The 26,174-nt window shown below is 52.2% G+C and overlaps 10 protein-coding genes across 10 annotated transcripts; 6 read left to right on the top strand and 4 right to left on the bottom strand.

Annotated features, from left to right (window-relative positions):
• Positions 1–252: 252 nt before the first annotated feature.
• On the top strand, positions 253–1,952 carry EDD37DRAFT_566804 (AAT family amino acid transporter; the record flags this gene model as incomplete). The annotated part of the gene is made up of 2 exons (XM_062814113.1): positions 253–424; positions 478–1,952. 2 exons carry the CDS (start codon positions 253–255, stop codon positions 1,950–1,952), a joined length of 1,647 nt encoding a protein of 548 aa, XP_062668676.1.
• Positions 1,953–2,457: 505 nt separating this feature from the next.
• On the top strand, positions 2,458–6,159 carry EDD37DRAFT_492622 (uncharacterized protein). The gene is made up of 3 exons (XM_062813338.1): positions 2,458–4,468; positions 4,519–5,094; positions 5,143–6,159. Exons 1-3 carry the CDS (start codon positions 2,589–2,591, stop codon positions 5,990–5,992), a joined length of 3,306 nt encoding a protein of 1,101 aa, XP_062668675.1. The 5' UTR covers positions 2,458–2,588; the 3' UTR covers positions 5,993–6,159.
• On the bottom strand, positions 6,159–8,104 carry EDD37DRAFT_492554 (putative diphthamide synthesis protein-domain-containing protein). Its single transcript, XM_062813337.1, has one exon. It carries the CDS (start codon positions 8,009–8,011, stop codon positions 6,326–6,328), a length of 1,686 nt encoding a protein of 561 aa, XP_062668674.1. The 5' UTR covers positions 8,012–8,104; the 3' UTR covers positions 6,159–6,325.
• Positions 8,105–8,125: 21 nt separating this feature from the next.
• Positions 8,126–10,289, top strand: EDD37DRAFT_683544 (uncharacterized protein; the record flags this gene model as incomplete). Its single annotated transcript, XM_062819839.1, has 4 exons — positions 8,126–8,551; positions 8,607–8,822; positions 8,872–8,934; positions 8,985–10,289. Exons 1-4 carry the CDS (start codon positions 8,360–8,362, stop codon positions 10,287–10,289), a joined length of 1,776 nt encoding a protein of 591 aa, XP_062668673.1. The 5' UTR covers positions 8,126–8,359.
• A 50-nt stretch (positions 10,290–10,339) lies between these two features.
• EDD37DRAFT_635940 (MFS transporter) lies at positions 10,340–12,526 on the bottom strand. The gene is made up of 4 exons (XM_062816941.1): positions 11,905–12,526; positions 11,647–11,843; positions 11,328–11,586; positions 10,340–11,234 (listed from the first exon to the last, which is right to left on the bottom strand). Exons 1-4 carry the CDS (start codon positions 12,193–12,195, stop codon positions 10,518–10,520), a joined length of 1,464 nt encoding a protein of 487 aa, XP_062668672.1. The 5' UTR covers positions 12,196–12,526; the 3' UTR covers positions 10,340–10,517.
• Positions 12,527–12,849: 323 nt separating this feature from the next.
• Positions 12,850–14,381, top strand: EDD37DRAFT_492519 (WD40-repeat-containing domain protein). Its single transcript, XM_062813336.1, has one exon. It carries the CDS (start codon positions 12,965–12,967, stop codon positions 14,309–14,311), a length of 1,347 nt encoding a protein of 448 aa, XP_062668671.1. The 5' UTR covers positions 12,850–12,964; the 3' UTR covers positions 14,312–14,381.
• Positions 14,382–14,451: 70 nt separating this feature from the next.
• Positions 14,452–16,172, bottom strand: EDD37DRAFT_667558 (uncharacterized protein; the record flags this gene model as incomplete). The annotated part of the gene is made up of 3 exons (XM_062819299.1): positions 15,952–16,172; positions 15,860–15,900; positions 14,452–15,489 (listed from the first exon to the last, which is right to left on the bottom strand). Exons 1-3 carry the CDS (start codon positions 15,983–15,985, stop codon positions 14,452–14,454), a joined length of 1,113 nt encoding a protein of 370 aa, XP_062668670.1. The 5' UTR covers positions 15,986–16,172.
• A 168-nt stretch (positions 16,173–16,340) lies between these two features.
• EDD37DRAFT_492401 (Alpha/Beta hydrolase protein) lies at positions 16,341–17,750 on the top strand. The gene has a single exon (XM_062813334.1). The coding sequence runs from the start codon at positions 16,406–16,408 to the stop codon at positions 17,588–17,590; it is 1,185 nt and encodes a 394-aa protein (XP_062668669.1). The 5' UTR covers positions 16,341–16,405; the 3' UTR covers positions 17,591–17,750.
• A 5,633-nt stretch (positions 17,751–23,383) lies between these two features.
• Positions 23,384–24,513, top strand: EDD37DRAFT_492409 (uncharacterized protein). The gene has a single exon (XM_062813335.1). It carries the CDS (start codon positions 23,806–23,808, stop codon positions 24,463–24,465), a length of 660 nt encoding a protein of 219 aa, XP_062668668.1. The 5' UTR covers positions 23,384–23,805; the 3' UTR covers positions 24,466–24,513.
• A 547-nt stretch (positions 24,514–25,060) lies between these two features.
• EDD37DRAFT_611187 (uncharacterized protein) lies at positions 25,061–25,372 on the bottom strand (the record flags this gene model as incomplete). Its single annotated transcript, XM_062815275.1, has 1 exon — positions 25,061–25,372. The coding sequence occupies one exon, from the start codon at positions 25,370–25,372 to the stop codon at positions 25,061–25,063; it is 312 nt and encodes a 103-aa protein (XP_062668667.1).
• Positions 25,373–26,174: the final 802 nt, after the last annotated feature.

The raw sequence follows: 26,174 nt of genomic DNA, 5'->3' as shown, positions 1-26,174 counted from the left end.
CACGTTTACGGAGAAGGACTGGGCGGCAGATGCCTCAATCAGATCATGGGGAAGTTGTCAAAGGGTGTGTGCCCACAGCTTCTTCGTCTCCTGGAGATCCACAGGCGTTGCGGAGGGTCGGGGGAGCCGGGGTGGTATAAAAGAGTCCAGAGCTGTCGTTGGTGCTATCACTCCGTCTCCTCAACCTCAAGCTTCTGCTCACTGTGTCTGAAAATGGCGGACACTTCAGGGCAGCATATGGCATCCGCAGCCATGGAGCATGATATTCAAAACGGCCCTTCCAAGACACAACGTTCCAGCATTGACATTGAAAAGGGGGAAGACCACGATCATGTCGAGATCGAGGCAAAGCCGATCCCACCACCGTCTGGGAATGCGCTAGCCAAGAAGCTCAAGAGTCGACATATGCAGATGATAGCTATCGGTCAGTTGGAAAGATCTTGAGTCTCTCGTCCCTTCCACTGACAAGCATGACAGGAGGTTCCATCGGTGCCGGACTCTTCGTCGGCAGCGGCTCAGCCCTTCGCTCAGGAGGTCCAGCATCCTTGATCATCGGCTTTTTGATCACGGGCTTGATGATGCTGTGTACCATGCAGGCGCTCGGAGAACTCACCGTGCTCTATCCTGTCAACGGCGCCTTCTACTCCTACGCAGTCCGCTTCATCGACCCGTCCTGGGGCTTTGCGATGGGCTGGCAGTACGGGCTCGCATGGCTGACCGTCTTGCCATTCGAGTTGACCGCCGCTTCCATCACGATCGAGTTCTGGCGCAGCGACATCCACCCTTCCGTCTTTATCGGATCATTCCTCGTGATTCTCTGCCTCATCCAGATCTTCGGGGTCCGCGGCTATGGCGAAGTCGAATTCTTTCTGTCTATGGTGAAAGTCTGCGCATGCATCGGTTTCATCATTTTCGGCATCGTCGTTGACGTTGGCGGCGTCTCGACAGACAACAGGGGCTATATTGGGGCAGAATACTGGCATGAACCGGGTGCTTTCCGCAACGGCTTCAAAGGGTTCTGCAGTGTGTTTGTGACGGCTGCATTCGCATATGGAGGGACTGAACTTGTCGGTCTGGCTGCCGCAGAGGCGACTGACCCAGCGAGATCACTGCCCCGAGCTACGAAGCAGGTCTTCTGGCGGATCTTCTTCTTCTATGTCGTCAACTTATTCATCTTGGGGCTGATTCTCCCCTCGGATGACGACAACCTACTTGGCTCCAGCGGCGCGAACACCAAAGCATCTCCGTTCGTCCTGGCGATCAAAATGGCCGGCGTGCCTGCGCTACCATCGATCTTCAATGCCGTCATCACTATCTCGGTCATCAGCGTCGCCAATTCGTGCACCTTTGCCAGCTCTCGTACGTTGCAGGCTCTGGCGGCGAATCGCATGGCGCCTCAATTCCTGTCGTACATCGACAAGTCGGGCAGGCCGCTCTGGTGCATCGTCCTGCAACTCTTGTTCGGGTGCATCGCTTTTGTCGGAGAGGCAAACGTCTCGGGCCAGATCTTCACTTGGTTGCTCTCGTTGACGGCCCTATCGTTTTTCTTGGTCTGGCTCAGCATCAACCTCGCCCATATTCGCTTCCGGGCAGGGTGGAGACGGCAGGGCTTCTCAATTGAGAACCTACCGTATCGTGCTAGCTTTGGCGTCTATGGGTCATATCTCGGTCTGTTCCTGAATGTCATTGCTATAATCGCGACGTTTTATGTCAGCTTGTTTCCCTTAGGCGGCAAGCCGAACGCCAAAGTCTTCTTCGAGAATTACTTGGCGGGACCCTGCGCCCTCGGGTTTTATGTGTTCTGGAAGCTGTACTCCCGCAATTGGAGTTTGTTTATACGGGCGGGAGACATGGATGTCACAAGTGGGTTGAGGCCAGGCTGGAATGAAGTGCCTCAGGACGGTACGCAGAAGCAATCAGGATTGAGGAGGGTGCTCTCCGCCTTTATATGATGGAACAAGGACATGGACGACTGTCTAAAGCACAGCAATGTGGACTGGATGGCAAGGGATATAAAGCAATACACACTCTGCCTCCATGCAGGCATAAAATTGAGAGTATTCGACAAAGTGTAACATACCTTGATACTCATATTTTATCCTCTTTTGGCCCTGACGGGAGTTCTGGCCAGAGTCAGACTTGAGTTTGGGATGGTACAGGTGCGAGACGCCTTTTCTTATTGTCGTCTCGAAGTCCTTCGCACACAACGATAGAGCTTTATGCATTGTCAGAAAGGAGGCCATCAGCTCCATCGTGTATCCCTATTGGCTTGCCGTCAAGGCACCCATTGTCGCGAACCTGCAGAAGTTCAATTTGAATGGTCGATGTAATCTTCTGGAAACCGGCTTGCCAGGTACGGAGTACACAGATCTAGTCGAGATGAAGGAGCTGGGCTCCATCACGTGATATCAAAAGTCTCGCCTTGGCAAGGGCGCAGGTGGCAGTCGCGCAGCAAGTAAAGTTGACAGCATCCTAAACATTCACATTCATTCCCATTCCCAATACTCTCATCTGTTATTCAGTTCTTGCAATGAATACTCTTACTTCTTGACGGCCCTGAATCATCCTATACTTGATCAGTAAACAACATGGCCTCAGGTCAGCCATGGATCAACCAGGACCTGGGTGGAGATGATGAGGAATCCGACAATGAATTCAACCCGGGTGTCGAAGCAGGCTCCGACGCCGAAGGCGATAGAGAAGATGCGAAGCCGCAAAGTAATAGGAGAGACGTCAATCCACAATCTGACGACGACGACGGAGCCCCGGAGCCCAGAACGAACGGCAACAGATCCACGTCCCCAGATCGAAAGCCTAGACGATCTCCCGTAGACGAGGATGATGCTGATGGAGACGAGGACGAAAAGCTGGACAATGGTGAGGATGATGAAGGTGAAGGCGAGGATTTGAACGGAGACGACGATGATGAGGACGAGGAAGAAGAGGATGAAGACGACGAGGACGCAGTTACAAGTCGGCCACGCAAACGAAGAAGAAGAGGCCTCAACCAGTTCTTCGAAGAAGAAGCCGAAGTCGACGAAGATGATGACGATGTTGAGGCAGATGAAGACGACCTGGGTCCAGAGTTCATACAAGATACACATCCGGACGATGACCTACCTCCCGAAGCAGATCAAGACGATGCTAGACACAGAGAACTTGATCGAAAGCGACAATTGGAAGCCTCCATGGACGCAGAACAGGAAGCCGCTGCGTACAAAAAGAAATACGGTCGGAGAACGGCTGCAGCACTCAGCAACACTTCTTTCGTGCCGCAGAACCTACTCATGCCAGACGTCAATGATCCGAGTATTTGGGGCGTCAGATGCAAAGCCGGAAAAGAACGCGAGATTATCAGCAGACTCATGAAGAAGTTCTTTGAGAGCCAGAGCAGCCGAACTCCTATGCGGATCTGCTCGGCTTTCGAGCGTGGCGATGGACCCATGGCAGGCTATATCTTCGTGGAGGCTCGAAGCAAGGTAGACGTGGACGATGCACTCAACAATGTGGCGGATGTCTATCCACGATCGAAGATGAACCTCGTACCCGTCAAGGAGATGCCCGACCTGTTGAGAGTCAACAAAAGCAAAGAGCTCGAAGTTGGTGGCTACGTGCGTATCAAGCGAGGCTTGTACCAGGGCGATCTGGGCATGATCGAGGCCGTCGAGTCCAATGGTCTTGAAGTGACGGTCCGACTAGTCCCTCGGCTTACCTATGGCATGGACGAAGACACGATGCGACCCGGAAATGCAGACGCCAAGCGGAAGCGCCCGAATACTTTTGGACCCGTCAACAACTTTGCAAACCGACCTCCACAGCGACTGTTCAACGAGGCGGAAGCGCGGAAAAAGCACGACAGATTCATGCAACAGAACAGAGGCCTTTCGAACAAATCTTGGACCTACAAAGGCGACCAGTATGAGGACGGTTTCTTGATCAAAGACTTCAAGCTACAGCATCTCGTCACGGAGAACGTGAACCCACGACTTGATGAAATCACCAAGCTTACCAAGACCGCTGCGGATGGTACCGAGACCCTCGACCTGGAGTCTCTTGCCCACAGTCTGAGGAATACAACGGCTGAAGGTAGCTTCCTACCAGGTGATGAGGTGGAAGTCTATGAAGGCGAACAGAGAGGCATTGTCGGCAGAACCGAAGCAGTCAATGGCAACATTGTGTCAATCATGGTAACACAAGGTGATCTGACTGGCAAGCTTGTCGAGGTGCCTGTAAAAGGCCTCCGGAAGCGCTTCAGAGAAGGTGACAATGTTAAGATTGTCGGTGGGAGCAAATACCGTGATGAGGTGGGAATGGTCCTTCGTGTCAAGGACGACAAAGTCACAGTTCTCACCAACACGACCAACGAAGAAATCACTGTCTTTAGCAAAGATCTCAGAGAGGCAACGGATGGAGGCGGTGATGGCGCTGGAACGAGCAAGTTTGACGTCCAGGAACTGGTACAGATTGAGTAAGTATGGCCTATGAGATGTGCCGGGGAGATTACTAACTTTATGGCAGTCCTACCACGGCTGGCTGTGTCATTAGAGCTGACCGCGAGTCGGTGCGGATATTGGATCAAAATGGCTCGGTCACCACTCGAATGCCTTCGCAAATCCAGAAGATTGAGGCCCGGAAGAATGCCGTCGCCACAGATAAGAACGGCGCCGAAATACGTATAGGGGATGTTGTTCGCGAGTCAGGCGGAGAAGGCAAAAGCGGCACGATACTCCATATTCATAGAGGATATGTCTTTGCACACAACAAGCTTGGAATCGAGAACTCGGGGGTGTGGGTGGCTCGGTGCACCAACGTCATCACCACGGCAGCAAAGGGTGGACGGATTACAGCACCTTCGACCGATCTAACGAAGATGAATCCTGCCCTTCAGATGAAGCAACGATCGGATATGGCAATGGCGCCGCCTCAACGACCTGGACGAGATCCACTCCAAGGACGGCTGGTTCACATCAACAAAGGTACCTACAAGGGACATCGTGCGATTGTCAAAGACACCACAGCTGGAGAGGCAAGACTCGAACTCCAGACAAAGAACAAGGTGGTCAATATCAGCAAATTTGACCTATCTATTATTGAGTACGTCTGATCATCCTACAATGCGCGAGGAAGCTAACATTATCCCAGTGAACATAACCAGAGCAAGACTAGATATGAGGACTGGTCCAAGACGCGTGGTGGCCCGCCCTCTATGCGAGCTGGACATGGTTCTGGAGGTTCGCGTATTCCAGATGCGGGTGGTTTCGGAGGACGAACTCCCATGGGTGTCATGGGTGGTAGCCAAACTCCAGCATGGGGTTCATCATCCCGAACACCGGCATGGGGCGGTCCTAGCAGCTCTGGCCTTGAGAGTGGCCGTACTCCAACTTGGAAAGGTCCGTCTGGTTCGCAGACGTCCTATGGCGGCGCTGGCGGTGGTATGACATCCTACGGAGGTACTGGCAACTATTTGACAGCCGGGGCAGCCGGGGCCGCCGGCGGCCGAACGCCAGCTTGGAGTTCCAGCGCAAAGACTCCCTATGGTGCCGACCACGGATTCAGTTCTTCCGGTGGTTCAGGTTTTGATGGTTTCGGAGCCGGCTCAAGAACCCCAGCCTATGTTTCCTCATCATCTCGCACACCAGCTTGGAGTGGGCCAGGCAACACAACGTCAGCACCAACACCGTCTGCGCGGCCATACGATGCCCCCACTCCAGGAATCTCCGCACCCACACCAGGTGCATCTGGTCGACAAGACGACGACGCCTATACTCCATATCTGGGTGCCCCCACACCAGGCGCTGGTGCCTACGATGCTCCTACGCCTGCACCCAGCTTTGTCAAGAACGCAAACCATGAGCCTCTCGCCCATAATCGTTTGGCTTTTGAGGCGCCTACACCTGCCGCCAGCGCATCTACACCGTACGCTAGTGGTGCTTTTGATGCTCCCACACCTGCGGCTGGGGGACCTCGATACCTCGATGATGACGATGACTGAAAAGGTCTCCAAAGATATTGCAGGCATGGGCTTCTGCTCAATATGTATCAATTAGCATAACCAACATGACAAGGGTCGGCTATGGAGCGGCGTCGTGTTACACGCAGGGGGAAAAGTCGTAGTCTGCAGCGAGGTAGTCGACCTTTGCAGTCGACACCATAACACGTGTTTGTATTATCAGATATCCCACCAATGCAGTCCGCGAGCACGGACAGTGCTCATCTTCACTGACCTGTGTATGATTCTCCCAGACACTTCGCACGTACATCTAGTAGGAGCCAAGGGATGCCTAAGACTCATATAGTCTGGTACTAGCAATGAATCCGCCAGTCTTTAACTTCGTGCAGACTCCCCGACTGCATATCCTCTGGCGATCCCGCTCCGGCCCTCCTCAACTCGAGCTCCATCGCTTTCCTCCTCATACTTGACCTCGAAATTGCTCCCTAGACCATGCCAGCCGCGTTTCTCCCGGAGGTATTCTGCTGCGGGCGATGCGACTCCGTTCACGGAAATCATATCTCCTTTGGTCCGTCGTGTCAGGGCTGTTGAGGATGCAGCATTGAGGCCGGACTGCGCGGAGATTTGATGCGGCTTGATCTTCTGCATGGGTCTTGAGCGAGACACGTAGCGGCCGGTACGGAGGTCGAATTCTGGAGGTTCAGATTCTGACTCGGAGTCGCTCCTGGCATCAGCTTCGCCAATGCCATTTGACTCAGGCACATCGTCGTCGCCAGATAGTCGGTGGGAGCGTGCTTGCTCTTCACGCCTCGCCGCGTCTTCGAGAACAGCCTGGAAGTCAGCGCGCCATTCACCTGTCCACAGACGAGTGTCATCGGACTGCAACACCATATCGAGCTCGAATGGAGTGATGATAGGCCGGTAGAATTCTTTACTGTCGATTAGCGAACTCTCCCAGCACCCGATTACGACCCAGCCTCCGATTTCGGAGAAGTTGGCGATTTTGGCGGGGTTGAGTTTGCCGACGACGAAGAGGTAGGATTTCTTGCCGGCGGCGGCGATTTGTCGCTGGATATGCGAGAGGACGTCGAGGTAGTTTTTGACGCTGAGGGTGTTGATTAGGATGCCCCAGATGGGGACGGTGGTGAGGGATGTGATGAGGGCGTAACGGCGGCGTAGGAGGAAGCGGGTTGATGTCTCTAGGGCTGAAGATGGGTCGGTACTGGTGTTGACCTCGGTGTTGTATACTCTTATACTGGCCATACGGGAGGTTAGAGTCAGGAGGAGCGAGGTTGGCGGGTCGGAGATGTGGAAGAGGTTCCACTCTGATAGGGATGCGGTGTCTTCGACGACAGATTGTGGAAGTGTCCGGTTGGGTATTGCGGAAGACGGGTCGTGGACTATAGATGCTGGGAAAAGATTTTGGTAGCCTTGAGCCTGGAGGAGGTTGTATATAGGCCGGACGTGTGCGGCGTAGGGCACGTCGGCTGTTAATATGACTTTTGCGGCGAGGTCTGGAAAGGCTTCTCGGAAAGATTTGACCGCGTCGTTGTGGTCTAAGGGCATGGCGGTGTAGATGTGGAGGACGGGCAGTCTTGCTGTCGGCGAGAGACAGGCTCGTCCGTAGTGCACCACGGCATCCGCATCGACGTGCTCGGCGGCAACCTCGTCGACGCAGCAGGATCCGTAGGACGTGTCGCCTAGGATTGTGAGTTTGACTGGTTGAGTTTCATGGATGCTGAGATCTGATAGACGGGTTTCGGTAGACAAGTGGCTATTTGTTGGCTGGTTGGCTGGAGGTTTTCGCTCGTCAAGTCCACGGGCTAATAGTTGATAAACCCGGGCTGAGTGAGGGAGCATATGGTCCGGAAACTGTAGGGCGACCCGTCTCCATTTTCGTGAATTGATTTCGTTAATGGTCCTGCTGATTTCATATCTGGTGTTTAATTGTTCGTCGGAAAGTTTCTCTGCTGGACTTCGAGAGATATCTGGTAGACCTTCGTTCAGGATATGCGTCTCAGGAGTCGAAAGGACTGGAGGCGCGGTAAGTTCTTGAGCCATGTTGATCAACCAAGACTGACGGCGAGGGTCTCGTCAGAAAGGTAGTCCTCCAGACTTGAAATTGGTGTCCTAAGGTCGACGGTGGCCACCATCGATTGCCGCAGAGAGAGACAAGGCTGAGAAAATTTATGTCTTGGTTCGCTCTGTTTAGTAAGCTAACGGTAGCGTTGTGATTGGGTGGGCGACGGAGCATCATCAATCAAGTCTTTCACTTATGATGCTTCCATCTTCGCTTCTCAATCGCATTTACCGCCCTGGAGAAGGCATCTCTATCTGTGTCGAGGCCGTCAAATACCCAGAGCAACCTCCGACAATCGGGCGTTCGCGGCGACGACCGGTCTCCTCAACATGTCGATCGTGCTCACTCTTTTCCATGCGGTCCAGGCATGCGGTGGCGTCTATACAGGCTTGTTTTCCGCCATGGCCGTCTACAACCTGAAGCAAAACGAGGAGCAGGCCGAGAATGCAGCAAAGTACTCAAATACAGCCGAACATCAGCTACACAAGACTAGAACAACTCAGACCAGTGGAGCAATAGCGGTAAGCTACGTCTATGCGGACTCGCCAACTTCACAATACTAATACCAGTTGCCAGAGCATTTCTTCCATTGTCACATCTGTCGTCCTTGCAGTCAATCCCTTCGGACAATCCAGAACATGGCCCTTACTGCTGAGTGCGGCCAACGCTGGTGGTATTTACCTAGGCTATCGACACGTCTCGAGTTTCTGGCGTCACAAGGCTAAAGTCCCCTTCTTCACGGACTACAACGATGGAATTACAGCTTCGAATTCGATGTTGCAGTTGTTGCTGGTCCTATCAGGCTCTTGGGCTGTTTCATTTGTTTTGTATCTCTGGCCAGGCCTGGCTAATTGAGACTTTGAACCCCAACTCAAAAACGCGGAACACAATTACGTCGAGGTTTGTAAGCGTCGGGCACTCCAAGCTTCGGATAAATACTTAAAGACGCACCAGAGCATCAGGTTAGGTATGGGTGCTTTTGCCGGTGAACTGGTGCCCCACGAACAACAGCCTTCTCCAGCGAAGGGGCCTTTTCCGATGCGGGGTCTTCTTCTACCACCAAAACTGCCTTCATTCCCGGCATCTGCCATTTCCCTTTCTTGTCTCATACCTGTTGTCAAGCTCGGCTTCTTTCATTCTTCGAAACGACAGATACACAATATTCGATTGCGCAATATGGATCCGTTCGAGTACAATGCCAACCCAGGCCGAGTCGTCTTTGGCCCGGGCAGCATCCAGAAGCTCCCTGACGAAATCAAGCGACTTGGACTGAAATCACCTCTTCTCTTGTCTACACCACAGCAAGTCAGCCAAGCAGAAGATCTTGCAAAGATCCTGACTTCGGCCTCCATCGAGCCTGCGGGCACGTATAACAATGCTACCATGCACACTCCCTCCCACATCACCGAAGAAGCCATGTCCTTCCTGCATTCCAAGTCCGCAGACTGCGTCGTGTCAATAGGAGGAGGTTCCACAATCGGTCTGGGTAAAGCCATCTCAATCCGAACAGGCCTATACCACATCTGCATCCCGACAACATACGCTGGCAGCGAAATGACCCCTATCCTTGGAGAAACACAAGACGGACGCAAAGCCACTCGGTCAGATCCCAAGATCCTTCCTGGCACAGTAATTTACGATGTGGACTTCACGATGACGCTTCCGGTCGCCCTCAGCGCCACCTCCGGCGTCAACGCCATCGCTCATGCAGTCGAGGCTCTATATGCGAAGAACAAGAATCCTATCATATCACTGCTAGCTATTGAAGGCACAAAGGCTCTCGCAGAATCTCTACCGGAGATCATCGAAAATGCACAATCACAACCGGCACGTGAGAAGGCCCAGTACGGTGCATGGCTATGCGGAGTGTGTCTGGGCTCGTCAGCCATGGCACTGCACCATAAACTCTGCCACACGCTCGGTGGATCTTTCAACCTCCCACACGCCGAGACACACACGATCGTGTTACCCCATGCCCTGTCATACAATGCACCAGCCATTCCAGAAGCCATGGAGAAGTTGGCTACCGCACTACCTGGTAGCGAAGGTGACGCGACCAAGGGGTTGAATGTCCTGCTTGAGAAGCTCAAGGTGAAGCGCGCGTTGAAGGACTATGGTATGAAGGAAGAGGACATCGACAAGGCTGCTGAGATTGCGGTCAGCAACCAGTACCCGAATCCTAGAAAGATCGAGAAGGAGCCGATTCGGGAGCTTATTAGACGGGCTTGGGCTGGCGAGCCTGCAAGGGCGGACTTATAGATAGTTTTCTAATGTCGCAATTAAACCAACCCTGAATGTCTCTGAGGGTGTCTTTGTCTTTTGTCAATATACTGTAATTCACAATGTCGTACTCCCTGAGAGCGCCCAAATGCTCTATACCCAAGGTTTGAAGTTCGCCTCTTCCTGTCTAGATGATGCATGTCGGTCTACAAACCGCTTCCCACTTTTCCGTTACAGACTGAAAATTGGCAACACATATGCACACTTTTATTCGTCGCTGTCCGTTGTGTTTTTCGGCATCTTTTCCTTCTCCGGGGTCCACCGACTCACGATCGTGAACCCCAAAGCCAGCGCAACCATCAATATCCAAATCAAATGTCCTCCCAGGACGCCACTCCGCACGCTGGCGGCAAAGAGACTCGCGAACAGCGCCGGCGAAAATGCCCGCATCCCACTGATCAGCGTCAGGGCGACGGCGTTGAGCGTCCCAAGCACGGCTGGGCTGGGACTCACATCGTTCAGCACGAGCTGAATGGCTGTAAATGACATTGCCACACCGCTTCCCAGAATCATACTGGGTATGACGACGGCGAGGAAGACGGCGGTCAGGCCCCTGCGGAGAAGGAGATTGCAGCATGGCAAGATGACGAAGAAGAATGGATAGGCCGTTGCGCATAGACGCATGACGCCCGCGGTGCCCATGCGCGCTTGCAGCCAGGGGAAAGCCAGGAGGAGCCATAGTGCCTGACTTAGCCCTGTGATGGCCATGAACATGGAGATTTGGAGTGGTGTGAGGCCGAAGCCGCCTAGGTGGACTGGCGTGAAGAGGAAGACGGGGCAGATGGCCGTGTAGGAGAAGGCAAGGGTCATTACGTGCGCGTAGATGTATAGTGTTATTGGGACGCCGGGGGCGCGGAGGAGGTCGAGGGTCGACATGGGTGGTTTCTTGTCTGCTTCGGAGGACTCGGGTTTGAGGACGAGAGTCTGTTTTGAGCAAGGTTAGTTGTAGGTCAGAGAAAACATGATACGTGGCGAGGCTGATGGGGAAAGGGGGGTGGGTGAAGGGCGTCTGCGTACCTCTTTGATGCATGTTGCGCTGGTTATGGTTGCGATGGCGCCAATGGCGCCTGATGCAAAGGTCGCGAGGGCGTAGGGGTAGTCGTGGAAGAACTTGAACCTGCCGAAGAGCCTGGGGTATTCTGTCGCCGGCCTTGAGAGGGCGCCCCCTATGATCGGCCCCAAGAGGATGCCCAAATTACCTGTGAAGGCGAAGAAGCTGAAGGCGCGAGCTTGGGTTTTGTCGGTGCTGTTTTCGCTGATCATGGTGCGGATTGTACTGGGTTGTCATCAGGTTAGCACGATGCAGCAAGGGTTACTAGAGCGTGGTACTACTTACACGATAGTCCCGCCAAAGATGCCGGCGAAGCATCGAAATAGAATCATCTGCCATATTGTCTTGCTGAGGCCGAAGATGGCTGTTGCTATCGCGATGCCGCCCAGGGAGGAGACTAGGACAGGTTTGCGGCCCCAATAGTCCGCCGCTCGACCCCAGGGGATCATGAGAAGCATCTGGGTTAAGGAGAAGAGGGATTCCTGTACGTGAGTCAGTCATGCTCCATGCTAGGAGCCGGGGGTACGGAGTCGTATGACTGACTATGAGGCCGCTGTAGAAACCGACGTCGGTCTCTGCTACTTCGCCAGTTTCCCAGATCATCTGATTGATAAAGGGAAAGATGCAGAAGAATGCAATGGGTTCGATAAGGCGCGCGAAGCATAAGAAGAAAATCTGGTCTTTTGGAAGAGGCTTGTCGTCCTCATTGTCGTTCTTGGTAGTGCCATTTTCGCTGTCCTCAATGTCGCCAGGTACAGGCTTGCCAGGTGCGGCGAGTAGTGCTGTAGTCTCGTCGGCTGCATGCTCGGTTGCTTCTTCCTCGGCGGCCGTCATTGTTGATGCTCAGAGTTTCCTGACGGTAGTGCGTTTGATAGGAAGAGCAAGTTTTGTGGTAAGCCAACTACTAGTAGCGGCGCAAAAGGATTTTGGAGGTTCAGAGCGTCAATGAGTCAGGCACCAAAGAGTCGTAAGTCTCGACAACCTCAACATTCAAGCCGTTGCGACTTTGTCCCACTTCGCCTAGCAAGGCCGCCAATTGCTCTCAATGTCGATTATCGTTAGTTTGATGGAGATCAGCGTAAGAAGTATCGGTGAACATTGGGCGGAGGTTTAGTTAGTGATGGCAACACGACAAGGCAGTTTCCAGAAAAAGTGGCACCGTCTGACCGTGGTACCTCTTCAGGTCCAAATACACATCTTTCCTTGTTGTCAACCTGAAGTGCTTCGCCTGCAACATTATAGTGTTCGCCCTTGACAGGAGGAAGGCCATCAGCTCCACAGTATATTCATACCAGCTTGTAGTCAAGGCGCCTACCGTCGCGAACCTGCTGAAATTCGACTTTGTATCGTCGATGTACTGACCGTCAGACAAGGCCACTTTTCCTGGCAATAGGCTTGACGGCACCGCCTATAGACAAGCTTCTCGGTGCCAAACTGCCTAAAGAGGGTTCCACCAATTGACGCCTGCATCTCCAAATTTTGTCTTTGCGACTGCACTTTTGCTTCTCCAAATCTACAAAGATTCACAACGACCTTAACCAGGCTTAAAGCTACATCGGCAAAGCTACAGGTGATGAGGTTGTGATCTCCTCCCTCGACAACCATGTTCGACACCATATGTACCCTCCCTCTGCAGTCGGACCTCTTCGCTCAAGTCATCCACCCAACCGAACCCCTCTTCGCCGTTGGGCTTTCTTCTGGACATGTCCAAGCATACAAACTTCCATCCGACACAGATCTGGTGGACGATGGTTCTGAAGACAGCCACGAGTCAGCAGGATCCGGGAATATAACAAATGGAAATGGCTCTGTTCCGGTGTCGTCCTCTCTACGAAGAGGCTCTTCGGCCAGTGCTTCAGAAAGTGGCCTTGGGTCAGTAAGCACAATTTGGAGTACAAAAAGGCACAAGGGCTCGTGTCGATGTCTTGCCTTCAGCCACGACGGTCAAATATGCTACTCAGCCGGTACCGATGGCTTGGTCAAGTCTTTCATGACAGAATCTGGGAAGGTCGTTGGCAAGATCGCGATACCACAGAGCAAAGGCGGTCCGGCTGCTGATGCACCAACTGTACTGCATGCTCTGTCACCGCAGACGCTTCTACTGGCCACTGATGCTGGGAAATTATACTTGCATGATTTGAGACAAGATGGCAAGGAAGTGACGTCCACAGCAAGTCAGACGTGGGCACCGCACGGAGACGAGCATATCAACGCACTTGTACCTTTACCAGCTAGCGAAACCAGCACCAGTGGGTTTCCAAAGCAATGGGTCAGTGTTGGTGGCACCACTCTCGCAGTGACAGACCTCCGCAAAGGCACCATTGCCACGAGCGAAGATCAAGAAATCGAATTGACCAGTGTCACGTTGCTACAAGGTCTCAAGAAGGGCGGCACAAGTGTTGGAGAGAAAATCCTGGTCGGCCAGGGTGACGGCGTGATGAGCCTGTGGGAGAAGGGTGTCTGGGATGATCTGGACGATCGGGTTGTGCTCGACAGAGGCGGTCTCTCAATTGAGAGTCTGGCTGAGGTCCCCTTAGGGTACGGGCGGGGTAAGTTGAAGATGAATGAAAAGTTAGTGGCTGCTGGCCTGGAGGATGGACGAGTCCGCTTTCTGCGAATTGGTCGCAACGGAGTCCTGAACGACATGGATGCCAAGCACGATGAGATCGACGGGGTGGTCGCCCTTGGTTTCGACATCGAGGGAAGAATGATCAGTGGTGGAGGCCAGATCGTCAAGGTATGGACAGAGGCGAAAGGACTTCCTGGCGGAGGACGTGCCAACCACAAGCATGATATGTCATCGGACGACGACGACGACGAAGATGATGAAGACTCGGAAATGGAAGCCAGCAGCGATGAAGAAGGCAAGGCCAAGTCCAAAAGGAAGAAGAGAAAGAGGAACAAGGGAAAAGACAAGGCTGGTGGAAAAGCTCTCGATTTTTCTATGTGATCCAGGCCATGAAAAGTGACAGCGTTATTATCAATGATCCCCAAGATTTTTTCGATACCCCAGCCAACAATGGAAACCACTGTTGCAGCCAGCTCGGACGTCGTTGACCTGAAGTTCGGATTGGCGACAGATTCAGCGCCCTACGATGTCTCGTCAATGTTCGACGCCGTCGGTTTACGCTGAGCCTCTTTGCCCAGGATCCGGTCGAGATTGGCCACCAAGTTTTTGACGAATCCTTCCTCGTCCATGATACTCAGGTAGTCGACCTGCAGACCCAGTCGATGCATACCCTCCGCCAAGAGACCCTTGAGTTGAAACTTCTTGATCTCGGCATCGTGTCGAGCCATGAGCTGTTTCAATACCAGAACTCTCTCAGCAGTCATCCCTTCAATGTCTGGCCATAGTGTCGCCACTTCTTGGAGTACCTCAGCCGCAGTTTCTTCCTTAAAATCGACGGCCTCGGCGTCGACGAATACTCTGAGGGCCGTGTTTGACCTTAGCGGACGATATGCAATATCGGCATCGGCTTTTGCCAGCAGCTTCTTCATGTCGTTTCCACAACCCTCGCAAAGCTCTACGATGACCTCCCCAACCGAAGCGGGCATACGTCGGCCGACCTGAGCGGAGTGTTGAGCAATCTTCTTGCTCCATGAGCTCCTCCTCGCCTTGACACTTTTCTCAGTGTTGCGATACTCGTGTCGATAGAAGATGTCGTCCTTCGCAAGGGCGTATGGTGTGCAAAGCTCATTCTCTGGCATGAGAAGAGCGTAGCATTTCAGCTGGTTTGGCTGCTGTTCTTGGATTGGGGTGACAACGTAACAAGTGCGGTATTCGTCGTCATCCCAGGTAAGAACATGACTTGGTCCATGGACACCGACAACCTGCTTAGTGATGCCATCCATGCTTTTGTACTTTTTGTCGAGACTGGGCTTAGCATAACCAACCACGAGAAAACGTGCGGTGCCCGGTTGGAGAGCTGAATCTGTGCTTTGCTCTCGCAATGTGAAGTTCATGCTGGGGCGAAAGATTGGCGGTCCTTGTGCACCACTGGTCTGGTTCTGCTTGATCAAATCGTTCCAGTGACTGCTGCTTGGGTTCCGAGCAATGATGACCTGATGTTCGTCACGTTCGCCGCTCTTGTCTTTGATAGCCTTGCCGAATATGTTGAATGCGAGATCCTGGAGCTGGTCACCTACGGCCTTCTTGCCTTGTCGGCCTTCTTGCCTTGTCGGCCTTCCTCTCTTGGAAGATCTGAAGACGGAGACTCCATGGCTGCAGCTGAAACCGGCTCGTTATCGACGCTGTCCGTTTGTACTATACTACGATAGAAGGAGCAGGGAGGCAGTGATCGGGCTCGAGATAACAGGCGTAAAGTTCTGAGGACGGTGGCACATAACGTCGACTCTGTGTCAAGGGATTTTTCACTTTACCTCACTCTTAAGCTGACTTCCATTCACTTTCCTCTTAACTTCACCTGAATCTTTCACTTCCACCTCACTGTCGCTGTGACTTCCTTTTACTTGCCTCTTGTTTTTAGTCACCTCTCACCTTCACTTGTCCCTCAACTACACCTGAGTTCCACTCCTTTTCTGTAGCTGTTAGACTCGCTTCGCTAAACATATACCTGACCCGAGGCATACTCTGATATCTAGCACGACGTTGACGACCTCGCATCGTGGCAATGGCGAAGACGACGAAAAAAGTGCTGTGACGTCGACGAGGCTCCTATTTCACCTACGAGTTCGTCCGTGCGACTGTTCCACGTGCCCAGGCATTCTGAGCAAGTCATACTGGGAACGTGGTATCGACTTGTACGCAGTAACTGGCGATGTCATAATTCTTTGGTTATACTGCAAGTATAATAGGCGGTGGAAGCACCTGAAACGATGCTTAGAAGATTATCTTAATGACCCATTTATACGCGACTTAATGCAGCACGTGTACACAAATGGCACAATCAGGCAACAGCCGAGGCTTATCCGCACCATTACCTTTTGTCGCCGATGATATTCACATCAACGTCCTTTCATGCATCTTCCATACAACTTGCTCGTCCCTCTTATCTAGGAGTCGTGAATTCACTGTCATTTCAGCATGGCATACTGGTCGAGGCTGGCTGGAGACAAGGTTGAGTGGAACTATGTGGTTGCAGGAACTTGTCTTTTCGCTGCAGGAGCTCTAGTCAGGTCACTCTTCATCAAACCACAAGCCAGCTACATATACACGTCTCCACGGACGACACTGCTGCCAAAATTGTCAGACGAGGAAGTATCACGACTCCCATATCCCCCAGATGTTCTGCCAGGCGCAAGAGATGTGGATAGCCCGTATGGATCAATAAGGGCATATGAGTTTGGTCCAGAGGATGGACGAAAAGTGTTACTCGTCCATGGCATTAGCACACCAGCCATCGCTCTGCTCCCTGTTGCCAACGCCCTAGTCGAGAAAGGTTGTCGAGTATTGCTTTTCGATCTCTTTGGGCGGGGCTATTCCGACAACGCGAGCGACATCAAGCACGACATCAGGCTGTTCACAACTCAGATCCTACTTGTTCTAGCTTCATCTCCGTTGTCTTGGACTGGAAAGGACTCTGACAAGTTTGCGCTGGTGGGCTACTCTCTCGGTGGCGGCATAGCTACCACTTTTACGTCTTACTTCCCAAACCTCGTCGACAGCCTAATACTTTTTGCGCCTGCCGGCCTTATCAGACCCCACCATATCAGCCGCCAGACTCGAATCCTCTACTCCGACGGAATAATTCCTGAGCCCCTACTGCATCGACTTGTTAAGCAACGGCTTCGAACGCCTATCGCTGCACAACCCAAGAAGCCAGATCCGTCTCGCAATGTGGACGCCACTGAGGCTGTCGGAGCCGAGGTCAACCTCGAATCCAATTCCAAAGCGCCACTCTCTAAGGACCACCCTCACGCCTCGGTTGAGGCCGCTATCTACCACCAGCTAGATCATCATCCGGGCTTTGTTCCCGCGTTTATGTCAAGCATTCGATACGGCCCAGTCCGAGACCAGCATGATCGCTGGCGCGTTGTCGGAGAACGCCTGAGCCAACAAAACAAGGAGAACGGCACACAGAAGAAAGTTCTCATTGTTCTCGGATCGACGGACCCCATCATCATCAAGCAAGAGGTGCAGGAGGACGCAACCGAAGCCCTCTCCGGAAATGTGGAATTCACGGTCCTTGATGCAGCTCACGATGTGGCGGTGGTCAAAGGGCCAGAGATTGCTGCAGCCATTGTGGACTTTTGGGAGCGTACTGATTGAACAGCGAGCATGGTGGTGGGCGGCATGGTACCTTGAGGTACGTGATAGAGACGAATAGATCAAACCCACGCATGTTTTCGAGTAGACAGAGAGCCCCTCTGGAGCATGACAGGAGACATCAAGAGACACACGTTACACAAGGAACGATATTGTTACATACAGTCTGTCCATCCTTCAAGGTGCCCTGCATGTGTTCCGTCATTCCGCAGGTACTGTACTCTGGTACATTATGTGAGGGCTGGTGTCCAATCCACCTTAGCGTAGCATTAGCGGTACTTTCTTCCCAGGCCTTGGCAGGCGTGAGGGCGACGTCTGCCCTTCATTCTTCCTGCTTTGTCTTTTCTCCCCTTCCCCACCATATCTTCTCCAGACCTCCATTGACCAATACTGGTCGGTAGACGAGCGCTTCTCGAATCATTTTCGCATCTGTCAGTTGATCCATCCCTCTCATGAGCGATGACATATGTTCGCAACGACTTTGGGCGCTTGGAACGTCATACATTTGGACCTCCGCTATCGCTCGCTTCTGGGAGGGGTGACACTCCAGAGCGCGCTCCTGGAGGATGAAGTCCAGAACACAGGACTGACCGTGGAGGAATGAGATCAGCATGCTCTGCTCTAAAGCGCTTCGAGACCGCCTCCCAGTGGAGTTGATGCCTTGGGTGCTACAGAAGGTGTCAGTGCGGAACTCACGATTGCTGAAGCCACTACCTGGAGACTGAGGCCATGGCTACTAATGTTGCAAAATCTTTATGTCGATGTTTGTGTCTGACAGCAAGAACTGTTGGTGTGTCATGCTAGGCACGTTATGACAATGATGTATAAGACCGGACTATCTGAGGAACAAAGGCTCAGAGATATATATACGAGCGCAAAACCGAAGCCACATGTATTGTGCCCTGGTGACGATATTGCTCGAGACGTATCGCAGCTCAGCAGGGCTTGTTTGTGGATCGGGCTCTCCGAATTTTCAAGATTTCTGTGTCAACAAGCATATTCAAAACGGACTGGCACATGAATCCCACGTTAAGGGGGTCGAGGGGGAGCCTCGTGGGAAGCGAATCGAATGCCCGAATGTGGAAGGACATCAATGACACATTTCGGGATGGTAAGCATCTCATTTGCTCAATTGCCTCGAGGCCTACACATGTCATGCAAGCGTGCGATTAATTACCCATATTTACCCTGTCTCATCAGGGGAGTCAACCCCGGGATGATGCTGAAATCGAATCTCGGTTTGGGACGACGGATCTTTGACTAACCCACCCGAAATGGCTGACGGCGAAACTCCTAGCAGACTGCTTGTTCCGGATCCGAGATGCACAGATCAAGGTCTCAGAGGATGTCAATTTGAAACACCATTGGCCAGGTTTATTGCAACGAGGCTAGATACGAGCATAAGGCTTTTAAACGCCTACGACATACAACGCCCCGAAGAAAGAATACGACCTTTGACTGCCTCACTTCTTGCCTTGAGCCAATGTTAGCAGACCTGAGTATCAGCCACGAGAAGTTGAAAAGATGCCCAGCTACCCCGGCCGGGGTTTGGTTCGACACAAAACGGGCGTTTTCATCCGATTTATCCCGAATTGACGTCGAACAAGGACCCTTTCTCGGCAGCACTATGTTTGGGGCCGAAAAATTAAGAGCGACTATTTCTCCGTGGTACGATCTGCTGTTGTCGATACTGCGTCACCATCTTTGACACTGATTGCCCTGCGCTGGTGAGGAAATGGTGGCGAAATTTGGCGGAATCCAATTCTTATTGTGTTATTGTGTGAATTGGCAGACTGGTACAAAAGCGCGGAGTGGCGACCACCCGAGCATGGTTTTCAGTTTGCAGCGCGTTCTATACGAGACGGTCTCGAACGCGTTCGGCGTCAACGACCGACATGCAGACGACAAAGCCGCACCGACGCCTTGATCTGTACGGCCAGCCGCTGTGGTGACTGTCTTGGACGGCAACAGCGTTCAGCCTGAAAACAATGATTTTAGCCTAATGACAGTATGCTGCCGCAGGGCAGAGCCTCGAGTCTAGGAACAGTGGTCCTAGTTATGTGCTCAGGCTGACAATAGCACCTTCAGCATCAACGCCAGAACCCTCAGCCTTGCGCCAGAACTCCTGTTACTTGATATTATACAGGGCTTGCTGACTCCTCAGGACAGAGCCGGAAACATGATGTCCGAAGTTAGGTCAGCCAAATTGATACCATCCATCAGCGCCAGGCAAGGACATCCATCAACCCCAGGCAAGGACATCCACCATCCCCAGGCAAGGACATCCGCCAACCCCAGGCAAGGACATCCACCATCCCCAGGCAAGGACATCCATCAACACCGAGCAAGTACCATGCTTTCTGACAATGACCTCAACACCAGTGCGACTTCATCGCAACCTTTGCCCTTCGAGACAGCTATGCATAGGAGCAAGTGCCATCTCTGAGTCCTATGCCTGTCAGACCTAGCTCCTCCCGTGACTTGCGGAGGCAACCAACCTTTCTGGTATCCTCTGGCCCTACTAAGTAGGATCGGGTCCGTGATGGCTTGTATCTCTTTGTTCAACTTGCGCATGAGAGAAATGTCCCTCCTCTTCTTCATCCTTGGGCTCGTGACATTTGAGATGTCCCGACTCGATCGTGTCGAATCGCGCAGGTTACGCTCCTGCTGCCGGACTAGACGTTCGACGAGGGTATCGGTGTGATGAAGGTAAGCTCCGAGCATCTCGCTCGCAGCGCGGTTGCTTGCGCTCATCGCGGCTGTGAAAGAAGCTAAGCGACGTGTGGCCTAGCTTGCATGCGCGACCTATTTTCATGGTCAGCATTGATATTCTCTTAGAGTGCGTCACTCAACAAACGGCATTGAAGTCGCTGGGTGACTATGCTTTCGATCCTGGGACCTCTTCCCATCAATGCGCTGATCGAGTCTGAAAGACGATACCAAAGACGCGAGGCTTACTGTGGCAGTGTGTCTCTCAGTGGTGGTGAGAATATCCAGATGATGGTATGGTTGACAGGCTCGATGAGGAGCCTGAGCCTTGACACGCACGAAAGGTCCAAGCAGTGGCTAACACCACAACCCCTACCTTGTGGTTGATAACCTGAAGATCGGGGTATTCTCTTCAAGACTGGTTCGAGGAGGAGACAGCGCGAAGTATCATCGGTTCATTCCTCACGTCGCAGCTCTTCTCGTGCAAGGACGGACACACTTATAAGGGCAGTCCATTGGCACTAAATGATGACCGCAGCGATCAACTGTACCTGATCTTGGTTATTTTCCGAAGAGGTCGTACAATACCCAGCACGCTCCGGTGTCAAAGACGGGGTTCTATCGGAGAGATCAACAAGCGTGCCGGTCGAGTGGCACTCTTTGAACTAGCTTGCATGATCAGTGGAGCTTCAAGGGTCAAGTTGGGGTGGTAAGCAGCGTCCAATGCTACGAATTTTGGCTGGGAAATAGGTCAAATTGACCGTCCCAGAATCATGGTGCAGCCTCAGGTACGAAGTCAACCTTTCAATGCATCGTCCATGCGCCGAGCAATGGGGGCCAAGACCAGCTTTGCACGCTCACAATGCCGATCAATCTTAAGTGGTGAGCCATCGGCGAGAGCCCCGAGCGGTCACGAGGCAGGTGACGAGGCGAAGAGCATCCAGAACCTCACGCCTCACACCGCAACGAGTACTCAAACAGGAATCAGGCCCGGTGTCTGCACAGAAGGCAGCAGATTGTCGTCATTGTCCAGTCCAATCACAGTGTGCAGCAGTACGGATTGGCGTTCTGGCCACTGTTGGATGTCTGGCTGTTCTCATGTCTATACCTCTTTGAAGCACGCTCTACATTCATGGTTGAGGTCAATTTGGACCGTCGAGGTCGATCTTTGCCTGGTTGAGTTGGTACAGCTTCTTAACCGGGACAAGCGCATTTCATGCAGCAGCTGCTTAACAGGCTAATGAGAATGGTTCGCTGTGAATGAATCTGCATGAGTGGCGAGTACTCGTACAAAACTTTGTGGAGGTTGGTGGGAGTGATAGCCGTGGTGGGTGTCTAGTCGTTATGTAAGTGTGTTTCCCCAGCCGGCAGCCACAGAGTGTGGGGGCCGGATGTCGTTGTCGTATGCCAACAGCGCGGTCACCATGCACGCATGGCACATTCAACTTCAATGTCAGATATCCTGACCTAGCTTGTTAAATTATGTTTGTTCTACGTCTTTACGGCATCTGTGTTCGTACTCGTACTCCGGGCCGCGGAAAGAGCCGGTGCATCCGAAACTCAGGCATCTGCACGGCATATATGACAACCTCAAGATGTTTAATAACTGGTTCGATGTACGAACAACCGAAAAGAAAGCATGCATGGGGGATTTGAGGCTGAAGGCCAACTTGTATTGGAATCCATGAGTGAAAAGTCGCCTACCATAGTATTGTGAAAGACCCTGGAAGTCAGCGTAGGCTCTTAACAACGTCATAAGCCGAAGCAGCCTGACTTGATCACACTGGCAGCTCGGTCACATGTTCTGGAGCTTGGCAATGGGTTGTTATCTCACGTCTACGCGTTCTTCTCAACTCTACCAGAGCCTTGTGAAGTTGCCGTCACAGGGCAGTGAGTCTCGTTACTCAGACACTTCACCTGACCGCAAACACGATCCACGGTAGCAGGACCTTCTCAGAGAATGTTTACCCCGAGACTGAAAAAAGCGGCATGTCGTCACTCGAATCGACATACTCTGCTGACTCTTTGGCCACAGGGATGATTTTGTCTATTCTCTTCTATGCTATGTTGGATACAATTTGTCTCCATGCATCGGGGTGCTTGACCATGATTCATGAAATGACATGATTGGAAGGTCATGATTCATAACAGTGATGGTTCTCTTGCCGCGGCAGGCGAAGCCTTGCAGCGACGAGGCGTAACTCGTAAGTGCTCGTCAAACAAAGGCACTGACTTCATCAGCAAGAACACCAAGAAGAGGCCTTTTGAAGTCACAAATTGACCACAATTCCGATTCCGACTTGCTCAAGTCTTGGAGCACATCTTCCTCAAGATCAACGCCTACTTGTAGGAGCGTGTGCCATCCTTAAGACCTGTATGTGTGTGTCAGACGCAAAAATATCTGTGGGTTGAGGGAGGCGACACACCTTGCTGGTCATGTCTGGCAGTGCGAAGCAAGACCTGCTCCGTCTTGCTGTTCAGGTAGTCGTCGAGCTGGCCTGTAAGGGTGGCGTCCCCATTCGTCGTATTGCTTGCAGTCTGGTTTGTCCTTCTCGAGTCGCGAAGGTTATGGTCCGGTTCCTTGGCTAGACGCTCAGCGACACTGTCGGTGTTGTAAAGGTATGAACCGAGCATCCCGCTGGAGGTGCGATTCTTGGCACTCATGATGATGTGGAACTGGATGGACGGATCGGCTGGGTCTTTTTGAGGCTAGTGGTCTGCATGGCCATCGGTGTATCGTCAGCGTCGACAGTCTTGCCAGACAGGAACATCATCATCAGAAAGCGTAACGAGAACAACTAGGGGTGTCCTTTGTTCTCTTTGCTGCTGCTAGTCGCCGAGCCTCCGGGTGCGAGGTTGGAAAGAAAATTGGAGACTTACGTTGGCAGTGCTTCCTATGGAAGGTAGCGTGAACGTCCACGTGATGATCAGGCGACAGTCCAGCGGCAAGGGAAGCTAATAGCCAATGGCACAAGGTGTTCAGGCGAAGTCCAAGTACGAATGTCCTTCAAAAATCGAGTCGTCTGAAGGTTAGAAGATATTGAAATTCGATGGCGATGCGAGAAAGAAAGACGAGAAAGAACGCCGTTGATTTCGAGCTTCCTTTATACCAGTCTTCTCGCGCACCATGCTGTTTGTTGACTTGATCATTGAACGCCATCCCGCTGCAGCGTCCCTTCGTCAGATCAGCAGCTGCGGTACTTCATTCTGGTCACACAAGTCCGGTCGCGGAGGCGCGTGGAAGCGGAAGGGGCGCATTGCCAGCTGGCATCAACGATGCATTGTGGTCTGGCCTCAACTAACTACTTTCACGATTCAGGGAAAGACCGGTGTGGATGACGCCAGCTGTTGGCATGTAAGTGAAACAGGTCCATACGCATACGACGGGTCCAAGGATGCAGCTGGGGTGCCAGGAGGTGGGAGTTTGGTACCACCAAGTCGAGCCACGACACTTTGGTCAGGAGAAATTGGTATGGAATTGCGCATATACCACATGGTAGCGACGATTGATGGGTGGTTGCGTGGTGCTGCACTGGTTCTGCTGTGGCGTTCGTGATCATGACCGTCAATGCCGCAAAGTGATCAGGATACTGTATTCAAGGCAGCGCCCGGTAAAGCGTCGCGACCTCAAGGGACCAGTATCATCATTCATTGCAGGTGTCATTGGTTTAGAGCTCCAGGAATTAATCTGCGGATATCATAAAGTTTTTTTGATAGAGTTCGTGTGCTTCGAATCGGGCACAATTCCTATTTCCGGCCCAGGCCAACGTCTCGCCACCTGCCGTACTAAGTTAGACGGTCAGCCTGCTCCTGAAACAGGTTGCTTGCAGACAGACATCAAATGTTCTTCTGCGGTCAGGGACCATGACTCAGGTGTTAGCCTTGAGAGACCCTCTCATGCAAGGTCGACGGTCGATCGGATAGAATGCGTGGATGCTCCGCGTAATGCTGCTCACGAGAAGTTGCACCATACGAAAGATGTGGTATGGCTGGCTTTTCTTCGTTCCTTGTTGTTCCTTTGGAAAGCTAGTCCCTGTCAGGACGGCTTGATAAACCCGACAGACAACTGCCTGTTGATACTAAAATTGATGTTCCAGGAATCCCTTGTCATCCACAAAAGAAAGAACTGTTGTCATTCGGACAGAACTTCGTCGTCGTCAGGAACATGACAAAAGTTCGTTGTCGTTCAGGACGGGAAAACGGATGATGGGTCCCGGATCAACCGTTTTCCAGTGGCAGGACTTCGGCAAGTTCATGGCCATGTTCATGGGCGTTGTTGCACAGACATGTCGTCTGTCAAACTGCAGGCGCCCTCGATCCACAATACCTTTTTTCTGTTACGGCACTCTGTGATGCTGTAGTAATTTCCGTATACATGGATGTACAAGTTTTCTGTTGGACTACCAAGAGCTCAAAGGGGGAGCACAACTATATAGACGTAGTGCGGTGGATCATGCACCCAGAGCATTGATCACGTGCCATGTGAATGATTTCCAGACTTCAAACTTCCTCCCTTTGAGACCACCATCATCAATCGTTTATTATCAAGCGTATCTAACATCAACCATCACTGCCAACAACCGCTACCCTTGTCCATAGTCAATACTATCAACCGAAATTCATGGTCAAAGTGACCTCGACCCCAGGCTTTGCGAAAGGGGGGCACAGATTTCATCCGCAAACATCCTCAACACGAAGGTTACTTGGTCAATCCTCTTCTTCAAATGAATAGCTATGTGTAGGAGCGTGTACCATCTTTGAGACCTATTTGTGTCTATTAGGTCGAGGCATCTCAGTGAGTGAAGGGACCGACGAACCTTGTTGGTTTTCTCTTGCATCGCGGAGCAGGACCGGGTCCGTCCTGGCCTTCATGTCTCTGTCCAGCAGGCGCGCTAGGGCGTCATCACTTGACAGACTCTTCTCTATTGCGTTCATTGGCTGACATGCAGACTGACATGACCTGGTCGAATCTCGAATCTTGCGATTCTGCGTCTGGGCTGGGCGCTCAGCGAGGGTGTCGGTATTGTACAGGTAAGTTCCAAGCATGCCGCTGGGCGATTGATTGTTGGCACTCATAGCTACCAGAGGTAAGTCCGGACTTCCGAGCCCTGGCAACAACCCAACACCAACGCTGTGGTGGAAGCGGACAAACGGACAACAGTTGGTATGGCGAATTGTCCGATATTGTCCGGCCTAGGCTAAGAGAGGCAAGGGTATATGTATATTGATATATACTATCAGCGAAGTCAGGAACAGGAGACGTTTTACTGCAAGGCAATGTAATCGGGATGAACATAAGTATGGAAGACTGATTGACAATCTGGATCAAGAGAATTTGGCTGACGAACAAGACAGGGAGAATATGTAGGAATCTGGGAGGATGGTCGTTCCATTTGGCACGGTACCATGATGCTTACCTCACAGTTGCACGCGAATGGAAATTCACTTCGGAGTGATCAATTCAACAGGTATGTCCGGACTCCGTATGCTGCGCAGGCGTCAGTGAAAAGGAAAAAGTGACCAGCTGATACTGGCGCTTGGGATAACATGACAACATAATACCGAAGCTCGTGGAGATGCTACACGGCAACAACGAATACATAAAACAGTCAGACAAGCTCTTAAGGCAAAAACCCATTATGCCACCAACAAGAGGCAGATTCCACAGTCTCATGTGTCCTAACACACTCTCATGTGGCGACAAAGTCAAATATCTTGACGTGCCTGTGATTCATATACGGAGTACTGTCATGCTCCTGACATGGTTGGATGGCAGCTCTCAGCATGCATAATCTGCTGGACTCCAAGCACTTGGGCCAGGTATCGCTTGGAGGGGTGGCGCGCGATGAATGAGCTTGTACTAGGATCAGCAAGCGGG

The sequence above is a fragment of the Exophiala viscosa genome (assembly GCF_022695815.1).
Source record: "Exophiala viscosa unplaced genomic scaffold EDD37scaffold_8, whole genome shotgun sequence".
Lineage (NCBI taxonomy): Eukaryota > Fungi > Ascomycota > Eurotiomycetes > Chaetothyriales > Herpotrichiellaceae > Exophiala > Exophiala viscosa.
Note: the sequence above shows the minus strand (reverse complement) of the source record. Positions and strands in the feature narration are given on the sequence as shown.